General features: G+C 45.3%; 1 protein-coding gene across 5 annotated transcripts in view; it reads left to right on the plus strand.

The window, feature by feature from the left end:
- ASCC2 (activating signal cointegrator 1 complex subunit 2) overlaps positions 1-27,276 on the plus strand; it is a 48,259-nt gene that overhangs the window by 8,272 nt on the left and 12,711 nt on the right. For all 5 annotated transcript variants that reach the window (XM_074972626.1, XM_074972624.1, XM_074972629.1 and 2 more), the window contains exons 6-16: positions 377-506; positions 3,767-3,834; positions 5,067-5,177; positions 9,784-9,896; positions 11,593-11,667; positions 13,727-13,834; positions 20,296-20,364; positions 21,390-21,464; positions 21,730-21,916; positions 22,521-22,735; positions 24,449-24,568. In XM_074972626.1, the coding sequence (XP_074828727.1) occupies positions 377-506; positions 3,767-3,834; positions 5,067-5,177; positions 9,784-9,896; positions 11,593-11,667; positions 13,727-13,834; positions 20,296-20,364; positions 21,390-21,464; positions 21,730-21,916; positions 22,521-22,735; positions 24,449-24,568 (1,271 nt within the window). The remainder of the gene's footprint in view (positions 1-376; positions 507-3,766; positions 3,835-5,066; positions 5,178-9,783; positions 9,897-11,592; positions 11,668-13,726; positions 13,835-20,295; positions 20,365-21,389; positions 21,465-21,729; positions 21,917-22,520; positions 22,736-24,448; positions 24,569-27,276) is intronic.

Genomic DNA, 27,276 nt, shown 5'->3' on the forward strand with positions numbered 1-27,276 from the left:
TAGCAGCCACAGCTGCTGGATCCTGCCCACCCAGGCCCCAGCTCCCAGCCTTGGGGTGGGGGAGAGGCTGGGAGGTGCTGCGTCCTGGGCCCACGCCAGTTACCCTGCCACGGTGATAGGGAGTGACACTGCCCCCCACCTCGAGAGTGAGGCTGCAGGAAACCCCTGAAGCATCCCCCTCTTCCAGTACACATACATCCCTCCAGCATCTCCCAGATACCCCTTCCTCCCAACTCCACCTCCCACATTGTCTTCTTTTTGGGAACCTGAAATATGGTAACCCTATGCAGAGTAGAATATGGATTCTCTTTCAAGTTGTTAGAAGTTTATTTTGTCTTTTTTTTTTTTTTAATCTGGTTTCTCTTGTTTTTAATAGGAACACTTCATCACACCTTCTGTTTTTGGAGAAATTCTTTACAATAACTTCCTGTTTGACATCCCTAAGATTCTGGATCTGTGTGTGCTCTTTGGGAAAGGAAATGGCTCCCTACTTCAGAAGATGATTGGTTAGTCAAAGCTGGGGGCAGCTTGTTGCTTGAGGCTTTCTAGTTGTTCTCTGAAAGGCAGGCATTGAAGGGGGTGGGATTGCTACCGAGTGAAGCAACCTCAGAACAAACTCTTCCTTATAAAATAAGAAGTTGGGATTTCTGAATAAGACAGGTTTTCTTTTACTTTCTTGTGAACCATCTTTATTTATGGGTGATGTGGGGAGGGGATTACACTTTGCTGTTTGGGAGAGCTAGGTTTGTTTCATAGTCCCTCTTGCTTCCTAGGGTAGATCTGCTACAGGGTCTCTTTATTGCTCAACAGTAACTCCTCTGGCTAGTTAAAATGCAGCTCTGAGACTGCAAAGGGACTCTGTGCTTCCACAAGGAACATGGAAGATCCTGGGGGTGAGGAGAAAGTCCAGAAAGCCTTATTCTTTGCAGGATGAGGGAAGGGGGAGCAGTCTGACTGCTAAGATTGGTCCTTTTGCTCCTGTAGCTGGCAGCTAGACAAAACACACAATGTGATTGTTCTGTGACTACAGAGAACTTGAACTGGAAAAACAGAACTTGATTTTCATAGAGTCCCTGTTAGTTGCAAAGTATCTCAAAGCACTTTACCAACTGAATTCATCACTGCTCTGCCTGTGTCTGTGTCAGCAAACACAGCAGCAATTATACGTTTAGCAACAGCTCAGCCTTGGACATTAGAGCCTGTTTTATGGTCAGAGGACGAGTTGGTCTGGGCACTGCATTTATCCCTATTCTTTTCACAAGGGGCCATCTGCGATCCTTAACTTCCACCTGAGCAGGGCTGGTGGAGCACGTAGTTTTGGATACAATAAGATCTAGAATCCTTCATCTAAAATTCAAACCCAGACTGTTCTGAAGTTTGAATAATTTAACTTTTTTCCTTCCTTTGAAAGATGGCTATTATTGGATTTTTCATTCAATCCAAGCTAAAATGGGAAGTATGAGAAATCTTGTGACACAGGCTGTTCAAACAAGATTTTTGCCAAATTTCCAGGCCTCAGCGTTTTGACTTTTGAATGCTGATCTTTCTCCTCTTTTTTTTTTTTTTTTTTTTTCTTTTTTCTTTCCAGGGTCTCTTGACATAAGCTCACTCTCCTGTGCCCCAAATGCAGGAGACCCCCCCCAAAAAAGGCCCTTTAGAGGAGTTATCAAAATGTTCTTTTTTCTTTTCTTTTTTTTTAAGTCTAGGTTTCAAAAACCTAGTCTAAATGGTACATGCAATTACTGTGATTGTGTGTGCACCAGCAGTAATTGTGCACACAGATTTCCTGTGACATGTCTACCTGGCTGTTTGTGTATGCAATCATGGTATCTGCATGTGCAATTCAGGTGTGCAAATGCATAAAATCAGATTTTTCCTGTCCTTATTCTTCTCTGTGAAACATTTTTCATAGGTCTTACACACATGTGTAAACTCTGCAAGAGGTTTGTCCTTGTGGTGGAACCATGGTAATCTGTACAGCATGTCTGGTAATTCATGGAAAAAGGGCAATCAATGTCTCTCCACTACTCAGTTAAGATTTACAGCACTCTGATATTCTGCAGAATATTTTGAAAAGATAATGAGAGCAATACCTAGTCTTATGTTATTAAGATAAGGCCTCGTTACCTTTAAAAAATATGCTACAGAACATTTGCTGGCGTACATGGAATTAGCAATTAAAACTCAACTACAGCTGTCAAATAAAGGAACTAGGAGCATTTAGTGATATTATTTACTGACTCAACCAACCGTGCAGTGCTTGAATCATCTAGCATCTTGGACAATGTGTTCTAATGAACATTCTCATTACCAGCCCTCCAAAGGCTCTTAAGCAAAATAAGATGTGATGGGATAAGAGGGAAGGTCCTCTCATGGATTGGTTAAAAGATAGGAAACAAAGGGTGGGAATCTATGGTTAGTTTTCAGAATGGAGAGAGGTAAATAGTGGTGTCCCCCGGGGGTCTGTACTGGGCCCAGTCCTATTTAACATATTCATAAATGATCTGGAAAAAGGGGTAAGTAGTGAGGTGGCAAAATTTGCAGATGATACAAAACTGCTCAAGATAGTTAAGTCCCAGGCAGATTGCGAAGAGCTACAAAAGGATCTTTCAAAACTGGGTGACTGGGCAACAAAATGGCAGATGAAATTCACTGTCGATAAATATAAAGCAATGCACATTGAAAAACATAATCCCAACTATACATATAAAATGATGGAGTCTAAATTAGCTGTTACCACTCAAGAAAGAGATCTTGGAGTCATTGTGGATAGCTCTCTGAAAACATCCACTCAATGTGCAGAGGCAGTCAAAAAAGCGAACAGAATATTGGGAATCATTAAGAAAAAGCATAGAAAATAAGACCGAAAATATCATATTGCTGCTATATAAATCCATGATATGCCCACATCTTGAATAGTGCGTGCAGATGTGGTCGCCCCATTTCAAAAAAGATATATTGGAATTGGAAAAGGTACAGAAAAGGGCAACAAAAATGACTAGGGGTATAGAACAGCTTCCATATGAGGAGAGATTAATAAGGCTGGGACTTTTCAGCTTGGAAAAGAGACAGCTAAGGGGGAATATGATAGAGATCTATAAAATCATGACTGGTGTGGAGAAAATAAATAGGGAAGTGTTGTTTACTTCTTCTCATAACACAAGAATTAGGGGTCACCAAATGAAATTAATAGGCAGCAGGTTTAAAACAAACAAAAGGAAGTATTTTTTCTCACAATGCCCAGTCAGTCTGTGGAACTCTTTGCCAGAAGATGTTGTGAAAGCCAAGATTATAACAGGGTTAAAAAAAGAACTAGATAAGTTACTGGAGGATAGGTCCATCAATGGCTATTAGCCAGGATGGGCAGGGATGGTGTCCCTAGCCTCTGTTTGCCAAAAGCTGGGAATGGGCGACAGGGGATGGATCACTTGATGATTACCTGTTCTGTTCATTCCTGTGGGGCACCTGGCACTGGCCACTGTTGGAAGACAAGATACTGGGCTGGATGGACCTTTGGCCTGATCCAATATGGCCATTCTTTCGTTCTCCAGCTGTACTGAACTGTTAGGAGATGGTCAGCTATATAGGAACAAGCACTGTACTTGTGGTGGGTATAGGTCAATAGTTCCACCCTGGGTGGTTACAAGTCTTATTTTTAGAGAAGATGCTGTGGATAGTACATAAGGACGTTGCTTGGTGTGAGGCTGCTTGTTGGGCTGAACGTTTGAATTAATCTGGAATGGATTTTTTCCTCCTCTTCTTTCAGAAAACATCTTCACTCAGCAATCAAGTTACTTCAGGGACTTGAATGAGACGGTGCCCACAATCCTACAGGTACTGCCTCTTTATCTGGCTTGGGGTGGTTTTCTGAGCCTCCAGGGGAGGCTCTGACACAGTCCCAGGAGGCATAGTTGCAGGCTGGAAGAATTGTTTGTGTTTCTTTGTATTTGATCCCCTGACTTATACCAGCCGATGTTAGATGGCTTTTATCTACAATGGTTTACTCACAGCTAACCCCCTCACATCCTACCTGTTTATGACACTATCCTTGCTGCGAATCCTTGGGACTTCCTGTGCTAGATAGTTCATATAGGAAATGCCCATTTCCCCCTGCCCAAATACAAGAGACTGAGACATTTACACTAGTGATCACATCCAGTAAGCTCACAGGAGAGAATGAAAATATCTTTGGAACCAAGATACATAAATTGCTCCTATACAGATATTAGCCAGGTCCAATGTTCTGAGCTTTCGTTGCTCTGAGCAATAAGAATTTCCCCACACTGACTGGGCTATGCTCATATTTAATTTGAATATGAATCAAGGTACCTTGGCATCATTGCAATGGGAAAATTTGTGTTTTAGTCCTCAAACAAATTTTAAAAAGTAATTTTGTCGAGACAGCTGGGATGGCTTTCTGTTCTCTCTGGTGTCTCCATCTCCATCACGCTTCGGATGTACTAAACTCAGCGGTCCAGGAGCACTTGTGTGAGAGATGGTGTCACATGTAAAAGTGCTCTGTGATGCCAGATTATCCATTCAAAACAGTTATTTGAAGGGCAGTGAAGATTCTGCCCATTGTATGTGGTGTATGTCTTGAAGTAATTACTTTGGGTTTACAGAGCTCTGCTTTGCATACTGTGTGTTGGATGTTTTGTTAATTAACACTATCACAGAAAGAGCATCGGGATATTTGCATGCACGCATATACCAGTCCAAAGTCCACTTGGTGATTTAAAGGAAAAGCAGTATAAATCCAAATATTCAACTTCAAAAATGCCTGTGGCCCCTCTGTTCATCTTATAGTCTGCTCTGTTGGAGGGAGGAGGATGGCAAATCTCCAAAGATGCAAATGTAATAGAGTTGTTTCTTAAGTTCTAGGCTGTGAGAGAAAGATACAGATAAATTTGTCCCTGCTTTCAGGTTAGGCAGCTCTCCATTGTGTGTAAATAGCAATGTCTTTTGTTCAGTTCAGCTGACAGTCATAAAAGGACTGCTGACAAGATAGAACACACTGGGTGCATTTGCCTGTCTGATGTAATAATGGTTTGCTCTTTGTGATCCAGGTGTTCAACAACGTTCTGCAGGAGTGTGGCTTGCAATGTGATGGGGCCTCAGCCAAGCCCCAGAAATTGGAAGAAAGAGTCAAAGTGACTCCTAGTACCATGCCTCTCCAGGTGGAGTTATTGCTGTAACCTTTCCCGCCGTGTACATAGCTTTTTTGCTAAGCTAACCACAGACTGTTAACCCCGCATTGAGTCAAATGGTTCCCAGATACTTAGGTCTCATTAAGCATATGGCTCCTAGACATTGTTTCAGTGCTTATCATGTGACGGAGTTCCATATTCTTTGTTCTTCTATTATTTTGGGTTGCCTTTCCCCCGATAAATTCTGGTATGACCTTTGTTTCCTTTCCTTTCCAACCCCTGCTAAGCAGTGTGAAAGGGAATATTACGAAATAAAGCAATATCAAGGATCTGAGTAATTGCAAAATCGCTTTGTGATGACGATCTTGCATTAAAATAGCCCCTTCCTTCAAAATTATTAGTTGTATAGCCGTGGTGCAGGGAAGGGCCCCATTGGGCTAGGTGCTGTACAAGCGCATATTAAAAGAGTTCATAATCTAATGTAAATCTCCAGACATTTTAACAGTACAAACCATATATAGGATTAGTTTTCAAACTGTGAGGCGCACCCCCCAGTAGGGGCATGATGATGTTATCAGGGGCACGAGGTAGGTGTGGGGTTGCAGCTGGCTGAGTGTCCGGGAGAGGGGAACAGCAGGGAGAGCACACAGGGAGTCCCGGTAGTGGTGGAGGAGTGCAAGCCTACCCCAGACTCACACCACGCTACCCTGCCCTGGCAGCAGCCACTTCCTCCCCTCTCTGACTGCTGGGGACTCCCTGCATGCTGTCCCCACTGCTACCCTGCCCACAGGGCCCAGATGCCTGGCTGGCCACAGCTCCATGTGTTTTTAAATCCTCTGAAGCCTGCAGGAGTGAGGGACTCTGGACTTGGCGGGAGGGAGGGTGAGGAGCCCTGGTTGGATCCACGCCATGCTGCCATGGTGTCCTCTGGGGATCATAGAATCATAGAATATCAGGGTTGGAAGGGACCTCAGGAGCTCATCTAGTCCAACCCCCTGCTCAAAGCAGGACCAATCCCCAACTAAATAGTCCCAGCCAGGGCTTTGTCAAGCCTGACCTTAAAAACCTCAAAGGAAGGAGATTCCACCACCTCCCTTGGTAACCCATTCCAGTGCTTCACCACCCTCCTAGTGAAAAAGATTTTCCTAATATCCAACCTAAACCTCCCCCATTGCAACTTGAGACCATTACTCCTTGTTTTGTCATCTGCCACCACTGAGAACAGTCTAGATCCATCCTCTTTGGAATCCCCTTTCAGGTAGTATAAGCAGCTATCAAATCCCCCCTCACTCTTCTCTTCTGCAGACTAAACAATCCCAGTTCCCTCAGCCTCTCCTCATAAGTCATGTGTTCCAGTCCCCTAATCATTTTTGTTGCCCTCCGCTGGACGCTTTCCAATTTTTCCACATCCTTCTTGTAGTGTGGGGCCCAAAACTGGACACAGTACTGCAGATGAGGCCTTACCAATGTCGAATAGAGGGGAACGATCACGTCCCTCGATCTGCTGGCAATGCCCCTACTTATACATCCCAAAATGCTGTTAGCCTTCTTGGCAACAAGGGCACACTGTTGACTCATATCCAGCTTCTCGTCCACTGTAACCCCTAGGTCCTTTTCTGCAGAACTGCTGCCTGGCCACTCAGTCCCTAGTCTGTAGCAGTGCATGGGATTCTTCCGTCCTAAGTGCAGGACTCTGCACTTGTCCTTGTTGAACCTCATCAGATTTCTTTTGGTCTAATCCTCAAATTTGTCTAGGTCCCTCTGTATCCTATCCCTACCCTCCAGCGTATCCACCTCTCCTCCCATTTTAATGTCATCTGCAAACTTGCTGAGGGTGCAATCCACGCCAACCTCCAGATCATTAATGAAGCTATTGAACAAAACCGGCCCCAGGACTGACCCTTGGGGCACTCCACTTGATACCGGCTGCCAACTAGACATGGAGCCATTGATCACTACCCGTTGAGCCTGACGATCTAGCCAGCTTTCTATCCACGTTATAGTCCATTTATTCAGCCCATACTTCTTTAACTTTCTGGCAAGAATACTGTGGGAGACAGTGTTAAAAGCTTTGCTAAAGTCAAGGAATAACACGTCCACTGCTTTCCCCTCATCCACAGAGCCAGTTATCTCATCATAGAAGGCAATTAGGTTAGTCAGGCATGACTTGCCCTTGGTGAATCCGTGGTGACTGTTCCTGATCACTTTCCTCTCCTCTAAGTGCTTCAGAATTGATTCCTTGAGGACCTGCTCTATGATTTTTCCAGGGACTGAGGTGAGGCTGACTGGCCTGTAGTTCCCAGGATCCTCCTCCTTCCCTTTTTTAAAGATGGGCACTACATTAGCCTTTTCCCAGTCATCCAGGACTTCCCCCGATCGCCATGAGTTTTCAAAGATAATGGCCAATGGCTCTGCAATCACATCCGCCAACTCCTTTAGCACTCTCGGATGCAGCGCATCTGGCCCCATGGACTTGTGCTCGTCCAGCTTTTCTAAATAGTCCCGATCCACCTCTTTCTCCACAGAGGGCTGGTCACCTCCTCCCCATGCTGTGCTGCCCTGTGCAGTAGTCTGGGAGCTGACCTTGTTCGTGAAGACAGAGGCAAAAAAAGCGTTGAGTACATTAGCTTTTTCCACATCCTCTGTCACTAGGTTGCCTCCCTCATTCAGTAAGGGGCCCACACTTTCCTTGACTTTCTTCTTATTGCTAACATACCTGAAGAAACCCTTCTTGTTACTCTTAACATCTCTTGCTAACTGCAACTCCAGGTGTGATTTGGCCTTCCTGATTTCACTCCTGCAGTGTCCTGCTGACACCTGAGTGGGAGCTGTCTGCTCCCCTCAGTCACTTCCCGGATGGGTGGATGTTGGGGGTGGGGTGGAGTGAGGGCATGTTATGTGACTCCTATGTTGAAGGGGGAGCACAGCAAAAAAAGTTTGGGAACCTCTGATGTAGAAGAATCATAGACTTTAAGGCCAGAAGGGAGCATTATGAGCATCTAGTCTGACCTCCTGCACAACGCAGGCCGCGGAATCTCACCCACCAACTCCTGTAACAAACTCCTAACTTATGTCTGAGCTATTGAAGTCCTCAAATCGTGGTTTAAAGACTTCAAGGTGCAGAGAATCCTCCAGCAAGTGACCTGTGCCCTATGCTGCAGAGGAAGGCAAAAAACCCCCATGGCCTCTGCCAATCTGCCCTGGAGGAAAATTCCTTCTTGACCCCAAATATGGCGATCAGCTAAACCCTGAGCATGTGGGCAAGACTCACCAGCCAGACACCCAGGAAAGAATTCTCAGTAGTAACTCAGATCCCACCCCATCTAACATCCCATCACAGGCCATTGGGCATATCTACCACTAGTAGTCGAAGATCAATTAATTGCCAAAATTAGGCTATCCCATCATAACATCTCTTCCATAAACTTATCAAGCTTTGTCTTGAAGCCAGATATGTCGTTTGCCCCCACTGCTTCCCTTGGAAGGCTGTTCCAGAACTTCACTCTTCTGTTGGTTAGAAACCTTCGTCTAATTTCAAGTCTAAACTTCCTGATGGCCAGTTTATATCCATTTGTTGTTGTGTCCACATTGGTACTGAGCTTAAATAATTCTTCTCCCTCCATGGTATTTATCCCTCTGATATATTTAGAGAGAGCAATCATATCTCCCCTCAGCCTTCTTTTGGTTAGGCTAAACAAGCCAAGCTCATTGAGTCTCCTTTCAGAAGACAGGTTTTCCATTCCTCAGATCATCCTAGTAGCCCTTCTCTGTACCTGTTCCAGTTTGAATTCATCCTTCTTAAACATGGGAGACCAGAACTGCACACAATATTCCAGGTGAGGTCTCACCAGTGCCTTGTATAACGGTACTAACACCTCCTTATCTCTACTGGAAATACCTCGCCTGATGCATCCCAAGACCGCATTTGCTTTTTTGACGGCTATATCACATTGGCGGCTCATCGTCATCCTGTGATCGACCAGTACTCCGAGGTCCTTCTCCTTCTCTGTTACTTCCACGTAATGCGTCCCCAGTTTATAACAGAAATTCTTGTTATTAATCCCTAAATGCATGACCTTGCCCTTTTCACTACTAAATTTCATCCTATTACTATTACTCCAGTTTACAAGGTCATCCAGATCTTCCTGTATGATATCCTGGTCCTTCTCTGTATTGGCAATACCTCCCAATCACTTCGGCTGCCACTGAAAATGGACCATGTCAGCTCCTTAAGTTCAAACACTAATGTTGTGCAACCATTTAGGATAGAAGGGGAAGAATACTGTATCCAGCTGGAGTTCCAGAGGGACTTAAGGAGGTAAATTGCCATTATGCAAAATGGGATTTGGCCAGGGCCCCCCTAATTTAACAAAAGTGCCTTAGAAACTTTAATGAGCATCAGTAGTCAGACACTTCCATTATGCCTTCTGAGGGAGAAAAGGGCTAATATAGTTGTCCTAAATTTTTGTGGACTATCTTATTTGTGCCGTGAGCTCAGACTCTCTTCCCACCCTCAAAAGAGCAGCTTTTCCGTGAACTCAATGCATTAGCACTAGTCTCAGAATATTAGGCTGCCAGGACAACTCGATGTGACTTTTTCCTCTTTTTGGATAATGAATAGTTCTTTCTCTACCAGGCATTGAAGGATATCGTGCTGTACTTGTGTGACACTTGCACCACCCTTTGGGCCTTTCTTGATGTCTTTCCCCTGGCCTGTCAGACTGTCCAAAAACATGACTTCTGTTACAGGTATGTGTCTAGTTCCTGACAGCTTGGCTTAGTGGAGTATAAATGCCGAGTGTGCTGTTTTGTCCTTTCCCTTTACATTTATCATTAAAAGAATAGGCTGCTCAGTTTATTCTGATGGTAGAGTAGTCTTTTGGTGAATAAAACAGGTCACTACAGGGGTTGCCCAGAGTTTCCCCAATTGAGGAGTACCTTGGCAATTTGCCAGGAGGTTGGCTTGCACCTAATTTCCATAAAATGGACCAGATTGCAGCCGCTTCCTCAGTAATATTGCAGTGTGTCCTATAACGATTTCAGGGTTTAGCACGCCATCGTCATCTGGGTGTAGGCAGCACTGTGTACAGGGATCGGTGGTCTCTGCAGGCTGTCCCTTTAATAAGGATGTGGGCAACCACACGCTAAGTCAGTCACTTTGGCCACAATTGCCTTGATTGTGGATATTAATGATGATGTAGATTTAAAAATGTGGCTCATTACATTTGGTAAGATAAGAGGTTTTAAGCTCTAAGAAGTGTAGGTTGCTGGAGGGTTATCCCCATTGTATGTCGTCATGCTATTTACAGTAGTCAGATTATTGGACTGGTGGTGAATGTTTAGACTGGCCAAACAGCTGCACTATGGTGATTGGTAACCCAAGGGGAAAAAACAGTTGCTTTTAGTTCTGTTGTTGTTGTCTGAAATACACTAAAACGGCCCTGCCCTCTTTTAAGGGGATAGCTGCATTTTATTAATGCACTGTCAATCTGGACTGATCACTGGTTCTTTGGGGTATGGCAGGTGAATACTGATTTGCATGTGTCCCTTTCTGAGAATCTAAAAGGTTTCTAAATCAGCCTCTTGTCACTCTTGCTAATCTTCTGTGTCCTGACCTAGAAGTATGAACTGGTTTCTGCTATGTTGTTAAACTGGTGTCCTTGAGGCATGTTCTCATCTTGATATGAGACCAGTTATGAGCAGTGTGTGTGTATCCTCTACGCACCATTTTGCAGTCTTAGCCTCTGTACAAAGAACTATAAACCATCAGTTGTAAACCCCTAGCAAATCGTGAAGCAAACCCAGTTGTTTCTCGGTGAGGGCAAGTATATCTGCATCCCATGATGCTTTGTCTCTAGGTAAAAATGGTGTGTATGGGCTGTCTGGCTTTCAGAACCAGGTACTAGGCCAAAGTGGTTCCTTTGTTCCTTCCCAAGACCCAAAAGGAGCATGTGTTCTCTCTCCCTGCAAATGGGACCAAGCATGTCTGCCATCAAAGCCTCTGTGTCTAGCTCCCCTGATCTCTGCAGTATTGGAAAGAGGAGATCTAACAGAAGTAAGAAGGGAGTTCAGTTTGGGTGCATCAGTCTGTCAACTCTTCATGGGCTGCAGATGTGAGTGCAGAATGCTCTAGAGTAGCTCAGACCATTTGCCTAGTCAGCAGCAGGATGCTTTGAAACCATCTCATTCGGCTGCAGCTGTAGCATAAGTGCTGAACAGATCCATAGGGAGCTGCTGTTTGCCAGCCTCACATCTATTTAGTTGTGTTTCTGGGAATAAGCTATAATGAAACAAGGGTCAGAGCGGGAACTGAGGATCAGCGCTGGAACTGCTAGTAATGAGAGACTGGAGATATCAATATCAAGATTCCCATTTGATTTGTTTTTTAATGAAGTGTTCTAAAAACATCTGTTGACAGTTCTTGTTTTATTACATGTTTTTGCAGACTGGCTTCATTTTATGAACTCGCGTTTCCTGAGCTGGAATCTGCAATTAAGAGGAGGACATGTGAGGATAAGAGGTAAAAAGTGCAGAGAAGATTTGCTCATTCTTTTCAGAGAGAACCACCCCTACACCTAAATTAAAACACTATTTCCCCTTCCACATCCATCCCCTTAGTCTCTCTCTGCCTTTCTTGGCTTCTTCTCAAGAGTCCTGAAGAAGAAGCTTTTCTGACTTCAAAAAAAGCCTCTTTCCCATCTGGTGGGATTTTTAATTAAATCCTTCTCTCCTTTCTAGGGAGAGGCTCTGCATAGTGCACTATCCCAAAGTAGTTGAATCCTAAACCTGTAATAAGTGCAAGCATGTAAAAGAGCCGGTATACTTCCATTCATAGATTTGCCCCAATGTGTTTGAAAGCAGAGTTCTTGCTAAGGTGGTTTAAATACTTTGCTTAGCTAGTGAGAACCAAGCGTAACAGTGCTTAAAAAATGTTTATAGAGCAACTTTGTTTAGAATATGTATTCAAACAGATTGTGAAATGGTTCTGTCTGCTCCTTGCAGCAGAGACAGACTGTGGGCTTGTTTACATGAACAGTTAGATCAGGGTCTCAAACTTTTATATGGCTGACCCCTTTCACACAGGAAGTCTCTGAGTATGACCCCCCTTATAAATTAAAAACACATTTTTTATATTAACGTTATTATAAATGCTGGAGGCGAAGCAGGGTTTGGGGGTGGAGGCAGACAGCTTGCAACCCCCATGTAATAACCTTGTGACCCTCTGAGGGGTCACGACCCCCAGTTTGAGAACCCCTTAGAGCAGGGTTCGGCAAACTTTTTGGCCCAAGGGCCACATTGGAGTCGCGAAACTGTATGGAGGGCCGGGTAGGGAAGGCTGTGCCTCCCCAAACAGCCTGGCCCCCGTCCCTTGTCTGCCCCCGACTGCCCCCCTCAGAACTCCTGACCCATCCACCCTCCCCCACCCCGAGCTCCCTGTCCCCTCACTGCCCCGACCCCATCCACACCCCCACCCCCTGACAGGTCCCCCCCCACTCCCTGTCCCCTGACACCCCCCCCAAACCTCCGCCCCATCTAACTGTCCCCCGGGATCCCCTGCCCCTTATCCAACCCCTCCGCTCTCCACCCCTTACCATGCTGCGCCGCCCGGCAGGAGCTCTCAGCCCCGCCGCCCGGCAGGAGCAGTGGGCCAGAGTGCTGGTGGTGCAGCGAGCTGAGGCTGCGGGGGAGGGAGGATAGCAGGGGAGCGGCCGGGAGCTCAAGGGCCGGGCAGGGCGGTCCCACGGGCTGTAGAATGCCCACCTCTGCCTTACAGTCTGGCAAATTGGGGTGTGACTCTACCCCGTACTAGCCTGCTGGAGTCTGTCTGTGTGCAGCCTGCTGACATGTTTAACGATTCATCAGAGTGCTTTGATCTAGTCCAGTTTCAAATTTCAGAGTGCTCGCCGTGTTAGTCTGTATCAGCAAAAAGAACGAGGAGTTCTTGTGCCACCTTAGAGACTAACCAATTTATTTGGGCATAAGCTTTCGTGGGCTAAAACCCACTTCATCGGATGCATGCAGTGGAAAATAAAGTAGGAAGATATATATACATAGAGAGCATGAAAAAATGGGTGTTGCCATACCAACTGTAACGAGACTAATAAATTAATAGCAAAAAGAACGAGGAGTACTTGTGGCACCTTAATTGATAAGTCTTGTTAGAGTTGGTATGGCAACACCCATTGTTTCATGTTCTCTGTGTATATGTATTTTCCACTGCATGCATCGGATGAAGTGGGTTTTAGCCCATGAAAGCTTATGCCTAAATATATTTGTTAGTCTCTAAGGTGCCACGCGCACTCCTCGTTCTTTTTTGAGTTTCAAAGAAGATTAGCTCAAAGTGCTCTAACAGACTGTTAACACATGTCAGCAGGGTGCACAAGGTCAGTTAGAGTGTGGCAGGCTAGTGCGAGGTAGATTCACACCCCAGCTCACCGTGGTCTAATGGTTCATGTAAACTCAGCTAATGCAGCTTCTCCTCCAAAGTGGGCAGGGCCCAAGCCACAGAGATGGGTTTTTTTCTTGTGTTGAGACTAACTCCGTGCTCTCGCACTCTCTCGCTCTTTCTCTCTCTGAAGCTTACTGGCTGACTTGTGGAGGAGGCTTTCTCATTCCAGGAAGAAGGTGGTGGAAATCTTTCATATTCTCATTAACCAGATCTGCCTCCAGCCCATCTTAGAAAGCAGGTACAGGCACTTTATCTATGTGGCTGAGACTGCAGGCTCCGCTGGTAGGGTGCTATCCTTAGGAGTAACCCAGGTACTTAATTGCTCTGTTGAAGAGTCCTGAGATTTCCAGCCTTACTGGTGAATTATTTATGATTTACATTGGGGTAGTGCCCAAAGGCTCCATTGAGATCAGAGCCCTGTTGTGCTGGGTGCTGTACAAAGATCTAGAATGAAACTGTCCCTGATCCAAAGCATTTACAAACTGGGCTTTGTTTTGACCCCTCCAGAGTGGGATAAGGCCATGTCCTAGTGAACATGTTCTTGTTGGCTACAGGATATTTTGTGACTTCTAGGCTAGTGCTTAGATATCATGGGGCTAAGCACCTTAGCAACACCTAAAACACACAGAAATCCAGATGGTGTTGTAGCTCATTGAAAAGAATGTTTTTAAATCTAGATATGGATGCTTTTGCCCTTATTCCATTTTCACCCCAGTGAAAAGCTAGCGTGTAATGGTCCTCATCCCTAGATCTCCAAGTGCTGTACAAAAGGGGGTGAAAAACGAGGAGTACTTGTGGCATCTTAGAGACTAACAAATTTATGTGGGCATAAGCTTTCGTGGGCTAAAACCCACTTCATTGGATGCATGCAGTGAAAAATACAGTAGGAAGATATATATACACAGAGAACATGAAACGATGGGTGTTGCCATACCAACTGTAACGAGACTAATCAATTAAGGTGGGCTATTAGCAGAAGAAAAAAAACTTTTGTAGTCATTATCAGGATGGCCCATTTCAAACTCGTTGACAAGAAGGTGTGAGTAACAGTAGGGGGAAAATAGCATGGGGAAATAGTTTTTACTTTGTGTAATGACCCATCCATTCCCAGTCTTTATTCAAGCCTAATTTAACCTTGTCCAGATTGCAAATTAATTCCAGGTTTCAGAGTAACAGCCGTGTTAGTCTGTATTCGCAAAAAGAAAAGGAGTACTTGTGGCACCGTAGAGACTAACCAATTTATTTGAGCATAAGCTTTCGTGAGCTACAGCTCACCTCATCGGATGCATATTGTGGAAACTGCAGAAGACATTATATACACAGAGACCATGAAACAATACCTCCTCCCACCCCACTCTCCTGCTGGTAATAGCTTATCTAAAGTGATCGCTCTCCTTACAATGTGTATGATAATCAAGGTGGGCCACTTCCAGCACAAATCCAGGTTTTCTCACCCCCCCCCCCCCACAAACTCACTCTCCTGCTGGCAATAGCTCATCCAAACTGACCACTCTCCTTACAATGTGTATGATAATCAAGGTGGGCCATTTCCAGCATAAATCCAAGTTTAACCAGAACGTCTGGGGCGGTAGGAAAAAACAAGGGGAAATAGGCTACCTTATGCAAGGTAGCCTATTTCCCCTTGTTTTTTCCTACCCCCCCCCCCCCAAGACGTTCTGGTTAAACTTGGATTTATGCTGGAAATGGCCCACCTTGATTATCATACACATTATAAGGAGAGTGATCACTTTAGATAAGCTATTAACAGCAGGAGAGTGGGGTGGGAGGAGGTATTGTTTCATGGTCTCTGTGTATATAATGTCTTCTGCAGTTTCCACAGTATGCATCCGATGAAGTGAGCTGTGCTTATGCTCAAATAAATTGGTTAGTCTCTAAATTAATTCCAGTGCTGCAGTTTCTCGTTGGAGTCTGTTTTGGAAGGTTTTTTGTTGGAGAATTGCGACTTTCAGGTCTGAAATTGAGTGACCACGGAGGTTGAAGTGTTCTCCGACTGGTTTTTGAATGTTATAATTCTTGACGTCTGACTTGTGTCCATTTATTCTTTTGCATAGAGATTGCCTGGTTCGGCCAATGTACAATGCAGAGGAGCATTGCTGGCACATGATGGCATATATCACATTGGTAGATGTGCAGGTGAAAGAGCCTCTTATGGTGTGGCTGATGTGATTAGGTCTTATGATCATGTCCCTTGAATAGATATGTGGACAGAGTTGGCAACGGGCTTTGTCACGTGGATAGGTTCCTGGGTTAGTGTTTTTGTTGTATTCCTTTCCAAATACAACCAGATGGACATCATACCAAAAGGACTGAAGGTAAAAAATCCATTACAATCTACATACCACACAGACTGTGCTGACAGCTTGTGCCACACGCGCTCAAAGAAACTGCGGAACCACCTGATCAACATCCCATACAGCAAACAGGGAAAGATTAAGAATGAGCTCTCAAAACTGCATAATCTCATAAAAAGCCAACCTTCCACACAAAGTTCCTCGTGATTGGACTTTACAAAAACTAGACAAACCATTTACAGCACACACGTTGCTTCTCTACAAAGGAAAAAGGACACTAAACTATCTAAACTACTACATGCCACAAGGGGCCACAACAAGTGGTTCCCTTAACTCACCCAACAATATTGTTAATCTATCCAGCTATACTCTCAGCCCAGCAGAAGAGTCTGTCCTATCTCAGGGCCTCTCCTTTTGCCCCTCCACCCCCTCGGACACGATACAGTTCTGTGGTGACCTAGAATCCTATTTTTGATGTCTCCAACTCAAGGAATATTTCCAACACACCTCTGAACAGCACACTAATCCACAGAGACCTTCCTACCAACACTACAAAAAGAAGGATTCTGCGTGGACTCCTCCTGAAGGTCGAAACAGCAGACTGGACTTCTACATAGAGTACTTCCGCCAATGTGCACAGGCTGAAATTGTGGAAAAGCAGCATCGCATGCCCCATAACCTCAGCCATGCAGAACACAACGTCATCCACAGCCTCGGGAACAACTTTGACATCATAATCAAAAAAGCTGACAAAGGAGGTGCTGTCGTCATCATGAATAGGTCGGAATATGAACAAGAGGCTGCTAGGCAGCTCTCCAGCACCACAGTTCTACAGGCCATTACCCTCTGATCCCACTGAGGGTTACCAAAAGAAACTACACCATTTGCTCAAGAAACTCCCTGAAAAAGCACAGGAACAAATCTGCACAGACACACCCCTAGAACCCCAACCTGGAAATCCTGGACGCCCCATCGTCTCAGCATTGGCACCCTGACAGTAGGATTGTCTGTCTGTCTATGTAGTCTCCCTCCTCAGGCCCTGCACTACCAGCACTCCCAGCTATCTTCGAGACACCACTGACTTCCTGAGGAAACTACAATCCATCGGTGATCTTCCTGAAAACACCATCCTGGCCACTATGGATGTAGAAGCCGTCTACACCAACATTCCACACAAAGATGGACTACAAGCCGTCAGGAACAGAATCCCCGATAATGTCATGGCAAACCTGGTGGCTGACCTTTGTGACTTTGTCCTCACTCACAACTATTTCACACATGGGGACAATGTATACCTTCAGGGGACAATGTATACTGCTATGGGTACCCGCATGGCCCCACAGTATGCCAACATTTTTATGGCTGACTTAGAACAACGCTTCCTCAGCTCTCGTCCCCTAATGCCCCAACTCTACTTGTGCTACACTGATGACATCTTCATCATCTTGACCCATGGAAAAGAAGCCCTTGAGGAATTCCACCATGATTTCAACAATTTCCATCCCACCATCAACCTCAGCCTGGCCCAGTCCACACAAGAGATCCACTTCCTGGACACTACGGTGCTAATAAGCGATGGTCACATAAACACCACCCTATACCGGAAACCTACTGACCGCTATTCCTTCCTACATGCCTCCAGCTTCCATCCAGGACACAGCACACGATCCATTGTCTACAGCCAAGCTCTACGATACAACCGCGTTTGCTCCAACCCCTCAGACAGAGACAAACACCTACAAGATCTCTATCAAGCGTTTTTAAAACTACAATACCCACCTGCTGAAGTGAAGAAACAGATTGACAGAGCCAGAAGAATACCCAGAAGTCACCTACTCCAGGACAGGCCCAACAAAGAAAGTAACAGAACGCCACTAGCCGTCACCTTCTGCCCCCAACTAAAACCTCTCCAGCGCATCATCAAGGATCTACAACGTATCCTGAAGGACGATCCCTCACTCTCACAGATCTTGGGAGACAGGCCAGTCCTCGCTTACAAACAGCCCCCTAATCTGAAACAAATACTCACCAGCAACCACACAACAAAAACACTAACCCAGGAACCTATCCTTGCAAGGAAGCTCGTTGCCAGTTGTGTCCACATATCTATTCAAGGAACACCATCATAGGACCTAATCACATCAGCCACACCATAAGAGGCTTATTCACCTGCACATCTACCAATGTGATAGATGCCATCATGTGCCAGCAATGCCCCTCTGCCATATACATTGGCCAAACCAGACAGTCTCTACGCAAAAGAATAAATGGACACAAATCAGACATCAAGAATTATAACATTCAAAAACCAGTCGGAGAACACTTCAACCTCCTTGGTCACTCAATTTCAGACCTGAAAGTCGCAATTCTCCAACAAAAAACCTTCCAAAACAGACTCCAACGAGAAACTGCAGAATTGGAATTAATTTGCAAACTGGACACGGTTAAATTAGACTTGAATAAAGACTGGGAGTGGATGGGTCATTACACAAAGTAAAAACTATTTCCCCATGCTAATTTTCCCCTACTGTTACTCACACCTTCTTGTCAACTGTTTGAAATGGGCCATCCTAATTATGGCTACAAAAGTTTTTTTTTTTTCTCCTGCTGATAATAGCCCACCTTAATTGATTAGTCTCGCTACAGTTGGTATGGCAACACCCATTGTTTCATGTTCTCTGTGTATAATATCTTCCTACTGTATTTTCCACAGCATGCATCCGATGAAGTGGGTTTTAGCCCACGAAAGCTTATGCCCTAATAAATTCGTTAGTCTCTAAGGTGCCACAAGTACTCCTTTTTTTTTTTTTTTTTTTTTGGCTGATACCGACTAACATGGCTACCCCTCTGAACGGGGGGGTGAGTATCCTCATTTAACAGAAGGGGAAATTGAGGTACAGAGAGGTGAAGTGGCTTACTTAGGGCCATGTGTGCTGAGTCCCGAGAAGGATCCAGACCCTGGGACTTTTAGGTCAGTGCCCTTTCCGCTGGACCATGCTGCCTCTACACTGTTGGAATGAATGTTTGTAGACAACCTGCACCGAGCTGTTGATGTCACTGCAGCTCCTCTGATACTTGAATACTGACCCCAAATTATCATCAATACAATCTGTTCAAGGAGATGACGTTGAGGTGGAGCTGGGTTCAGTTCCCTGTGTGACCCTGGGCAAGTCACTTAGCCTCTCTGTGCCTCAGTTCCCATCTGTAGAACAGGGATAACAGTCCTGCCTTTCCTCAGAGGATAAGTGCGTTGAAGATTGTGAGTGCTCAGGCACAGTACTGCAGTAATGGTTGGGGGCCATATTAATACCTTAGAATTCAGGGGTTCTCAAACTTGATTGCACCGGGACCCCCTTCTGACAATAAAAATTACTACATGACCCCAGGAAGGGGGACCGAAGCCTGAGCCCGCCTGAGTGTTGCTGCCCCAGGTGGGAGGGCCAAAGCCCCAGCCCCACCTCCTCAGGCGGGGGGACCAAAGCCGAAGTCCAACCTGAGCCTCACTGCCCAGGGCTGAAGTCCTTGGGCTTGGGCTTTGGCCCCGGGCCCCAGCAAGTCTAAGCCAGCCCTGGTGACCCCATTAAAATGGGGTCGCAACCCACTTTGGGGTCCCGACCCACACTGCCTTAGGTAGATGGCAGCAACAGCAGCAAATGACAGAGCTGGGTAGTCTGGGCTGTCAGGAGCTGGGGTTATTGTGCAGGTGACACATCCTGCTTCTAGAGGAGTATCTGTATGGCACCAATACACTGGCAGGAGCATTCTGTGAAGGGGCGGCTTTCAGCCGTCACATCAGTTTGGCTTCTGTGGTGATGCTCAATGCACCGGAACCAAGTGGAGTTTGAGACTGTACAATAAAGTGGGCTTTGTTTGGCATATGCCCTCACACAGGTGAGCAAAAGAGAGATCACACATTGTCTGGGAGGTTCTGTGCTATAACCTTATATGGAAGGGTCAGTCTTGCAGGAATCTCAATGTAATTAGGAATATAAGTACCTGCCCCTCCCCTCCGCTCCCCACTCCGTTTTCACTTCTTTTAGGGCCACACACTGCAATCTCACTTGCCTTGCAGTATGGTTGCAATCCTATCAAAAGTCCTATTTCCTTAAGACCAAGTTCAGCTTGCTGAAGTGGTCACTGAAGCCTCATGAGAAGGCTGGGTCAGTTTCATGATTTGCTGCTTTTTAAAACTAAAAGTCTCAAAAAATCCCACTGGAATGAAATCTGTTGAACAAGTGGGATTTGCTGTGATGTAAGCGTGGTCCTCAGATGTGGCAAACATGGCTAGCAAGGCAGGTCACGGAGGTTCAGAAGGAGGAAGGTGATGTTCTCAAAAGTACAGCTCGGAATTCAATTTCTCACTGTTCCATGGCGTCCTCTCTTACAGCTATGAGAATATTCAGCCCTTTATTGAAGAGTTTCTGCAGATCTTCACCTCAGTGCTTCAGGAGAGGAGGTAAATCCAAAAGAATGGGACCCAAAGGAGGAATAACTGTCCTCCCATATCTGTTCCCAGGACTAAAAGTGTGGAAGACATTGGTATATGAGGGACTTTGATGCATGTGGAATTAGAAATCTTTCAGTCTAGTTAGGAAATGTTCTTTAAGAGAGAATTAGAACAATCTTTATTGTAGTGTTGCAGAGGATGCTGTGTGGTGCCAGAGGCCGTTATAATGCTTTGCACTTCTCCAGCGCCTCTTGCTGTAGGCTCTCAAAGTGCTGCATGTATGTTAAGTATCAGGGGGTAGCCGTGTTAGTCTGTATCCACAAAAACAACAAGGAGTCTGGTGGCACCTTAAAGACTAACAGATTTATTTGAGCATAAGCTTTCGTGGGTAAAAACCCCACTTCTTCAGATGCAACAGATCTTTCTTCAGATCCCACTTCTTCAGATGCAGCAGATCCTTCTTCAGATCCTGGTATGTATGTTAGTGAATTAACCATCATAGCTACCTTGTCAGGTTGTGAATAACATACAGGTTGTGAATGTATGTTAGTGAATTAACCATCATAGCTGCCTTGTCAGCTACCTTGTCAGACAATTATTTATCCCCAGTCTACAGATGGGGAAACCAAAGCACAAGTTTAAATGACTTGTCCAAGGACACACAATGAGTCAGTGGCAGAGATGGGAATCCAATCCAGATTTCCTAACTCCCCCAGGTCAGGTGTTTTAATCACAAAATCGTGCTCCTCTCTAACTGGGCATTGGGTCATTGGAGGGTCACAGCATCATGTTGAGGGTTATAATTGGCTATTGCGGTGCGGGGAGGTTGACTGGATTATGATGGAATGCAAAACTAGGCCTGGCGATAGACTCTGGAGTTTGTTTCTGGGTGTGAGATGAAGTGTCTGCAAGGTCGTGGGGTTCATGACTGCGTGCTGATGAGGTTACAGCAGTGCATTAAGGATTGCAGCAAGGGAGCCCTGCAGTTCATTCACTCCTCAGTTTGACTGATATACTTGCTTTTGTGTTTTCAGGTTTCTTCGTGACTATGATGAGCTGTTTCCTGTGGCAGACGATGTGAGTCTGCTTCAGCAGGCATCCTCTGCCTTGTATCCTTTTCTCTCTGCTGGTCGACACTGCACTGTGTTTTAAAAATCTGGTGGCTGTTGTTAGCCCTGTCTACATTGGCACTGTCACACTTGCTACCTCTGATTAAGCTGACCCGTGCCAGCAATGGTGGGGAAGCTGTTAGAAAAAGCCTAGTGTAGGCACAGATTTGGAGTCTTCAAAGAGCACATAACTACTCACATGTGGTGTCTGAACAGGTGCATCTGGACTAGAGCACAGAGAAATGCCCTTAATGCAGTCTTGTAGGGATGACACCCGGACAGCATATATCCTCCAAGCAGTGGAAAGTGCCTGGGAAGGTGTGGAGAGGAGAAAAACACCAGTCATTAAAAGCCCACCTCCACCAATGGTACCTGATGGAGCTTCAGCAATGGTGGAAAATGCTCCTAAGGACTCAGAAGGGCTTGATGGTGCATACCACTTGGAGTATGATGTGAGTATGGAGCTGTGTGGACAGGAAGGGTAATGATTCTCCCCCACCGTCTCTACTTAACTGATTGTGCCCTTGGTGGGGCGAGGAGTCTTGTTTGTTTCTTGGCTCTTAGGCAATGGCTGTATTCCAAATCCAAATGGACGAATCAAAACTGAATTGCTCCCGCCTGTTCAGTGCAGCATGGTGAATAAGCTCGGTAATGAGACAAACTGGGTTCTACTTTTGGCCCTGCCACTGGCCTTGGACAGATTGCTTAATTCCTTTTGTCTTGGGTTTCCTATCAGTGTAATCCACCTAGTACTCATACGGCTCCCATCACTGACGTATCTGAGCCCTTGAGTTGTTTGTAAAGCATTTTGAAGCTATAATGCATCATATACCTGTTAATATTATTTGAGGAAAAGATGTTGTAAAATATCCCAGCTTTCTCTGATTCAAAGAGCAGCATACCTAATTCTGTACTTGATGGACTCTGCCTGGGGCCCCATTTGGATTCTATTCTCATAACCCTGACTGCTCTCCTTCCCGGTTTCCATGCACACATGGCCTCTCTGTATTGTGATCCCTTTTCAGTAATTCCACCCCTTATGTTTGGTATGTACAGTGTGCTGGAGCAACTGCAGCACCCGCTGCCAAGGTCTCAGGGGTGGAGTTGGATTCTTTGATCTCTCAAGTGAAAGATCTGCTGCCTGACCTAGGGGAAGGCTTCATCTTGGCCTGCCTGGAGGAGCACAGCTACAGTGTAGAGCAGGTGATCCACAACATCCTGGAGGAGAGGCTGGTACCATCCCTGGACAAACTGGAGCGAACAATGCCAAGGTGGGGATGAGGTTTTAGTGTGTTTGGTGCTGTTTGATTTCCAGTTGTGGGTTGTTAAAGGGACTGTTCTGCGTGATGGTTACTAACCAACGTGTGCCTGGGAAAAGGAATGAGCGTGTGTTTCCCTCGGCAGGTAGCTGCAGTGCTAGCGGCCCAGTTCTGTCTGCCACTGAGCCTCAGTCCTGCCTCTTCCCCTATTTCCCTGCAGGGGCCAGAGGTTTTTCCACCCTGAGTTGTTGTACAACAGAGGCTGGGTCATGTGTTATGAAGAGACACACAGGATTGTCCACTGGACACTAAAATGAGACCTGTCAAAATCACGTCGTGGAAGACAATAGCTTAGCCCTGTACTAGGCAATAGTGCCACCACTCTTTTATACAGCAAACCCCAAATCCATTACCTGCAAAAGTTACTAAGTTGCTGCAGATGGCTATGGTATGGTCCTTCATGAGTAAAATCCCACCAGTCCTGCACGAAGGGAGTATCTTCAAAGAAACTAATTCAAGTGGAATTCACCCTGCAGGGCAGAGTAGTTAAATTGTAAGGTACTAGAATTGTACTCTGTGCAGAAATTGAATTTTAACCAAGGAGAAATTACAATTCAAATCCACTTTTATCAGAGTCCACAGAGCTGCCTAGCCTCTGCTGCCTTCTGTATGTTGCATGTGGGGGCTTAGGAATCATCCTCAGCAAGGGAACCCGCTTGGTTTTAGCTGCCTTTGCAGCTGTAGAATGTGCATGTACTACGGCTGCAGTTTCCAGCCGTGGTCCAGGATGCGAATGGTACGCTATGCCCAGTCACGCTCCAGAAAGGCGTTGGCTGACTGGGTCTGGTAGGTCATTCAGCAGTGATGCACTTTAAAAAAAAATGCAATCCTTATCAGAACAGTGACTATATAAAATGGTGGTTTTGTACATAACACTCTGCTTTTTATTCTCTTTTAATCAGATCTGCTGACTTTTCTGGCACAAACTACTTTGTATTTCTGTTAGCACTGCAGAGCTAACACGGTTACGGGAGACTGGGTGGATTCTGTTTTGTCTCATGCATCATCAACAAAATTGTCAGCTAAGCGGCCAAGGCAGAATTGTAATTCCTGGTGATCTTAGAACAGAGCACAGCTGAGTTTTTTCAGATTCCAGGCTGAGTCTACAGCACCAGAAAAAATAAATGTAAAGATAATCCTCTTTTGACTTGTAAATTGAACAAATTTAATCTGGAAATATTTGAGACAGAATGAATATGGAACCATAGGGAGACCTACCTTCTGAAACCATCCATAACAAATTATTGGGATCTCCTCCAAATTGTAGCCCAATACATATATACAGTGTTGACTTTACCAAGTCACTTTGCTGAGCATAAGCATGCTTCAGTATTGAATACTCCAGTTTTGTCCATTCTTAAAAGAAGGATTTTCTCCCTTTGCTTTCTCCTAAATGGGTTTGAGCCTCCCCATGGAGATCAGCCACATGGTTTGAGACTTCTATTCTAGACCAGCATAGTATTGGATGTTACACTGGGGCTGTGAAACAGAAAATGACTGGAGCTATTGCAATCTGATGCTGTTCAGTTTTGTACTTTGTGCTGTTATGTATGGTTAAGGGATTGATGGAGTAATGGAGATCATGGCAAGAATGCACATCGACTGAGAGATGTGGCCCTTCTTAGCTTTATCTTAGTGGCTTCTGTTGTGTCTCCTTTCTGACAGGCAGGTGAAGACAGAACCAACCCCTCTGGTTACTTCTCGATACAACATCTTCCAGGACGATGAGTTTGATATATTCAGCAGGGACTCAGTGGACATGTCCCGGGTACAAAAAGGCAGGAGGTGCGTATCACAGCTACAATCAGTTCTTTTGGACAGGGTGGTATAAATGTCCATGGACTTACAGCAACAAATTCGATTAAGAAAATCCCATTGCAGTCCTCTGACAGTATATTTGTATGTCTGAGGCCAACTGGTAAAGTTATTTTCCTGATCACTTGTCCACAAGCAGCTATGGCTAGAGATTTGGTTGGTTTTAACAAGAAAACATCATTGTCCCAATTTTTGGGCTGTGATCTCATTGTCGCTAGGAAATTAAAATGAAATAGTGCTGTGGCCTTTTTCTCTATTCAGCTTGTACCGTTTGACACTACAGCGCCTTACTGCTTTTAACATCTGACTATGGTTTGGACTTTTATGTTTCATTTTCTTTTCTCCATAAATTGCAAGGCCACTACTGTCACCAGTCTGAGCTCTGTGAGTCAGAAATGAGGCTAGGTAAAATTTGTTTCAAATTCAAGTACAAATATCAATAATGTCCATCTGGTTTGAAATCTAGCTCCGATAACACAATCTAAGTAATCTAGGAGCTCCTGCCTCTGTTTCTCACATTGCTTAGCATGCAGTGCTGTGTCATGTACTTTGTTTGTTTAACCCAGTGCTTTTGATATTACCCTCCGTTGATTCAGGTTGTTGGGGATTTTCCCCTCAAAAGCCCAACAGAGTGGATCGATGCGTTCAAGGCATTATTCAAACATTTCTTTTAAATCAACCAAGCCTGTGTGTGGACCTGTCTTTAGATCTATACATAGCTGGGGAATGAAAGATCGATTTGTAAATTAAACCGTCTGGCTGTGGCAGCATCAGCTAAGTTTGCAGCTCCAAGACTGTAACAAAGTCTTGGAGGAAAGGTGGGTATGCTAATACCTTTTATTGGAGGAAAGTCAGTTCCCTCCTTAAGTCCAATCTGACTGTGATTTGCAGCAGCAAGTAGTCAAATTATAGCTTCTTTTACTACAAATCCTACTCTGGCTTGGCTGTGTCAAGCTGTCCTGCATATAACAATCTGCTCTTTATACTCAAGAGAGTGAGGACCAACCTCAGGGCAGACTGTTAAGAACCAGGGCACAAACTCCAAATTGGCTGAGTTCTATACTTCGATTTCACCAACCAGTTATCAGATGTAAACTCCTCAGGCTCTATAACAGCCTAAACATGAAGTCACAGACAGTCCCCTTGCTGCCAGGTAAGACTACCTTTGTGATAGATGGTCCCTTGCACCAAGTATCACAGCAATATGTAGGGCAGGTCCACACTTAAAATGCTGCATCAGTGCAGCTGCAGCACTTAAGTGAAGATGCTCCTACACCAATGGGAGAGCGTCTCCCGTTGTCATAGTTAATCCACCTCCCCGAGAAGCGGTAGCTACGTTGATGGGAGAAGCTCTTCCGTTTGGCATAGCGCTGTCTACGTGGTGGTGGTGGTGGTTTAGGTCAGTATAAGTATGTCACGCAGACTGTGGATATTTCACACCCCTGAACGACCTAGTTATAATGCTATAGGTCTGTAGTATTGACCTGGCCTTAGGCTGCTCCCAGTCCCAAAGGACCAGTTGCTTACCTCAGGTCAATTGCATCTTAGATCTCACACCAAAGACAACACTCATAGTCCATCCTATAATAAACTATATACGGATTTAAGAAAAAAGGAAACATGAGAGTTATTTAAAAGGTTTCAAGGAGGGGGACGTAGGTGCACACAAATTAGTTCCAATCTTAAGTTTCAAAAAGTAGTAGAAGCTTCTATAATAAGCAAGATCTCTGCGTTCTTTAGGGCTGACCCAGGCTGGGCATTGGGGTTCTTTTGCTGATGCCTAGTAATCCTTGCCTGCCCCCTGCCCTCTCCTCAAGTCACAGTAGCAGAAGTTAGGGGGTTTTATTCCTTCCCCCGTCTGCTTCGAGCTGCTGCTTCCAGTGATGAACTCAGCTGGTGGGAGGAATTCACTTGCGAGACTCATCTTCCTGGGGCGGGAAGGGTGGAGAGTAAACAGCAAAGTTGTTGGTTCTGGTTTAACATTCCCCTCTGATCTGCCTGGTGTCAGTGGGCCTTCCTTGCAGGGCAGGACAGACCACCTTCTGTTGGAGACCAGCATTTCACACTAATCAGTGTCTCTCTTCTGTCTCAGACAAGGTGGGTGAGAAGTGGTCCAATATAAGGTATTACATCACCCACCATGTCTCTCTAATATCCTGGGACCGACATGGCTACAACTACATCTCTCCTGCTGGTGACTTACACAGTTATCAAGGCCTACAGTGCAAATGCTCAAATATTACCTTACAATCTGGGATACAGATGTTATAAGTGAGTCCAGCTATGTATTGGTCAGTATTGAAGCATGGGGATCTTGGCCTTAGTTGGCACCTGATCTGCCAGCATCACAGGCTGTCAAACGAAATTGTTGCTTGCCTCGCTGGCCAAAATACCTACCTTTGAACTGTCTAACTACAGCTGGAAAATCCCCAGACTCAGGTTATGTCTGCACTTGTACCATTACAGCAGCACAGCTCAGTGGTGGTTTAAGTGTAGACATTCACTACAGCGTCAGGAGGGGTTTTCCTATCACAGTAGTTAATTCACCTCCCTGAGAGGTGGTAGTTACACCAGGGGCTAGGTCATCTTAACTGCGTTGCTCAGGGGTGTGAATTTTCACGCCCCTGAGCGATGTAGCTGGGTTGACCTAACTTTTTAGTTTTTAGAGTAGCAGCCGT

This window comes from Natator depressus, chromosome 15, assembly GCF_965152275.1.
Source record: "Natator depressus isolate rNatDep1 chromosome 15, rNatDep2.hap1, whole genome shotgun sequence".
Lineage (NCBI taxonomy): Eukaryota > Metazoa > Chordata > Testudines > Cheloniidae > Natator > Natator depressus.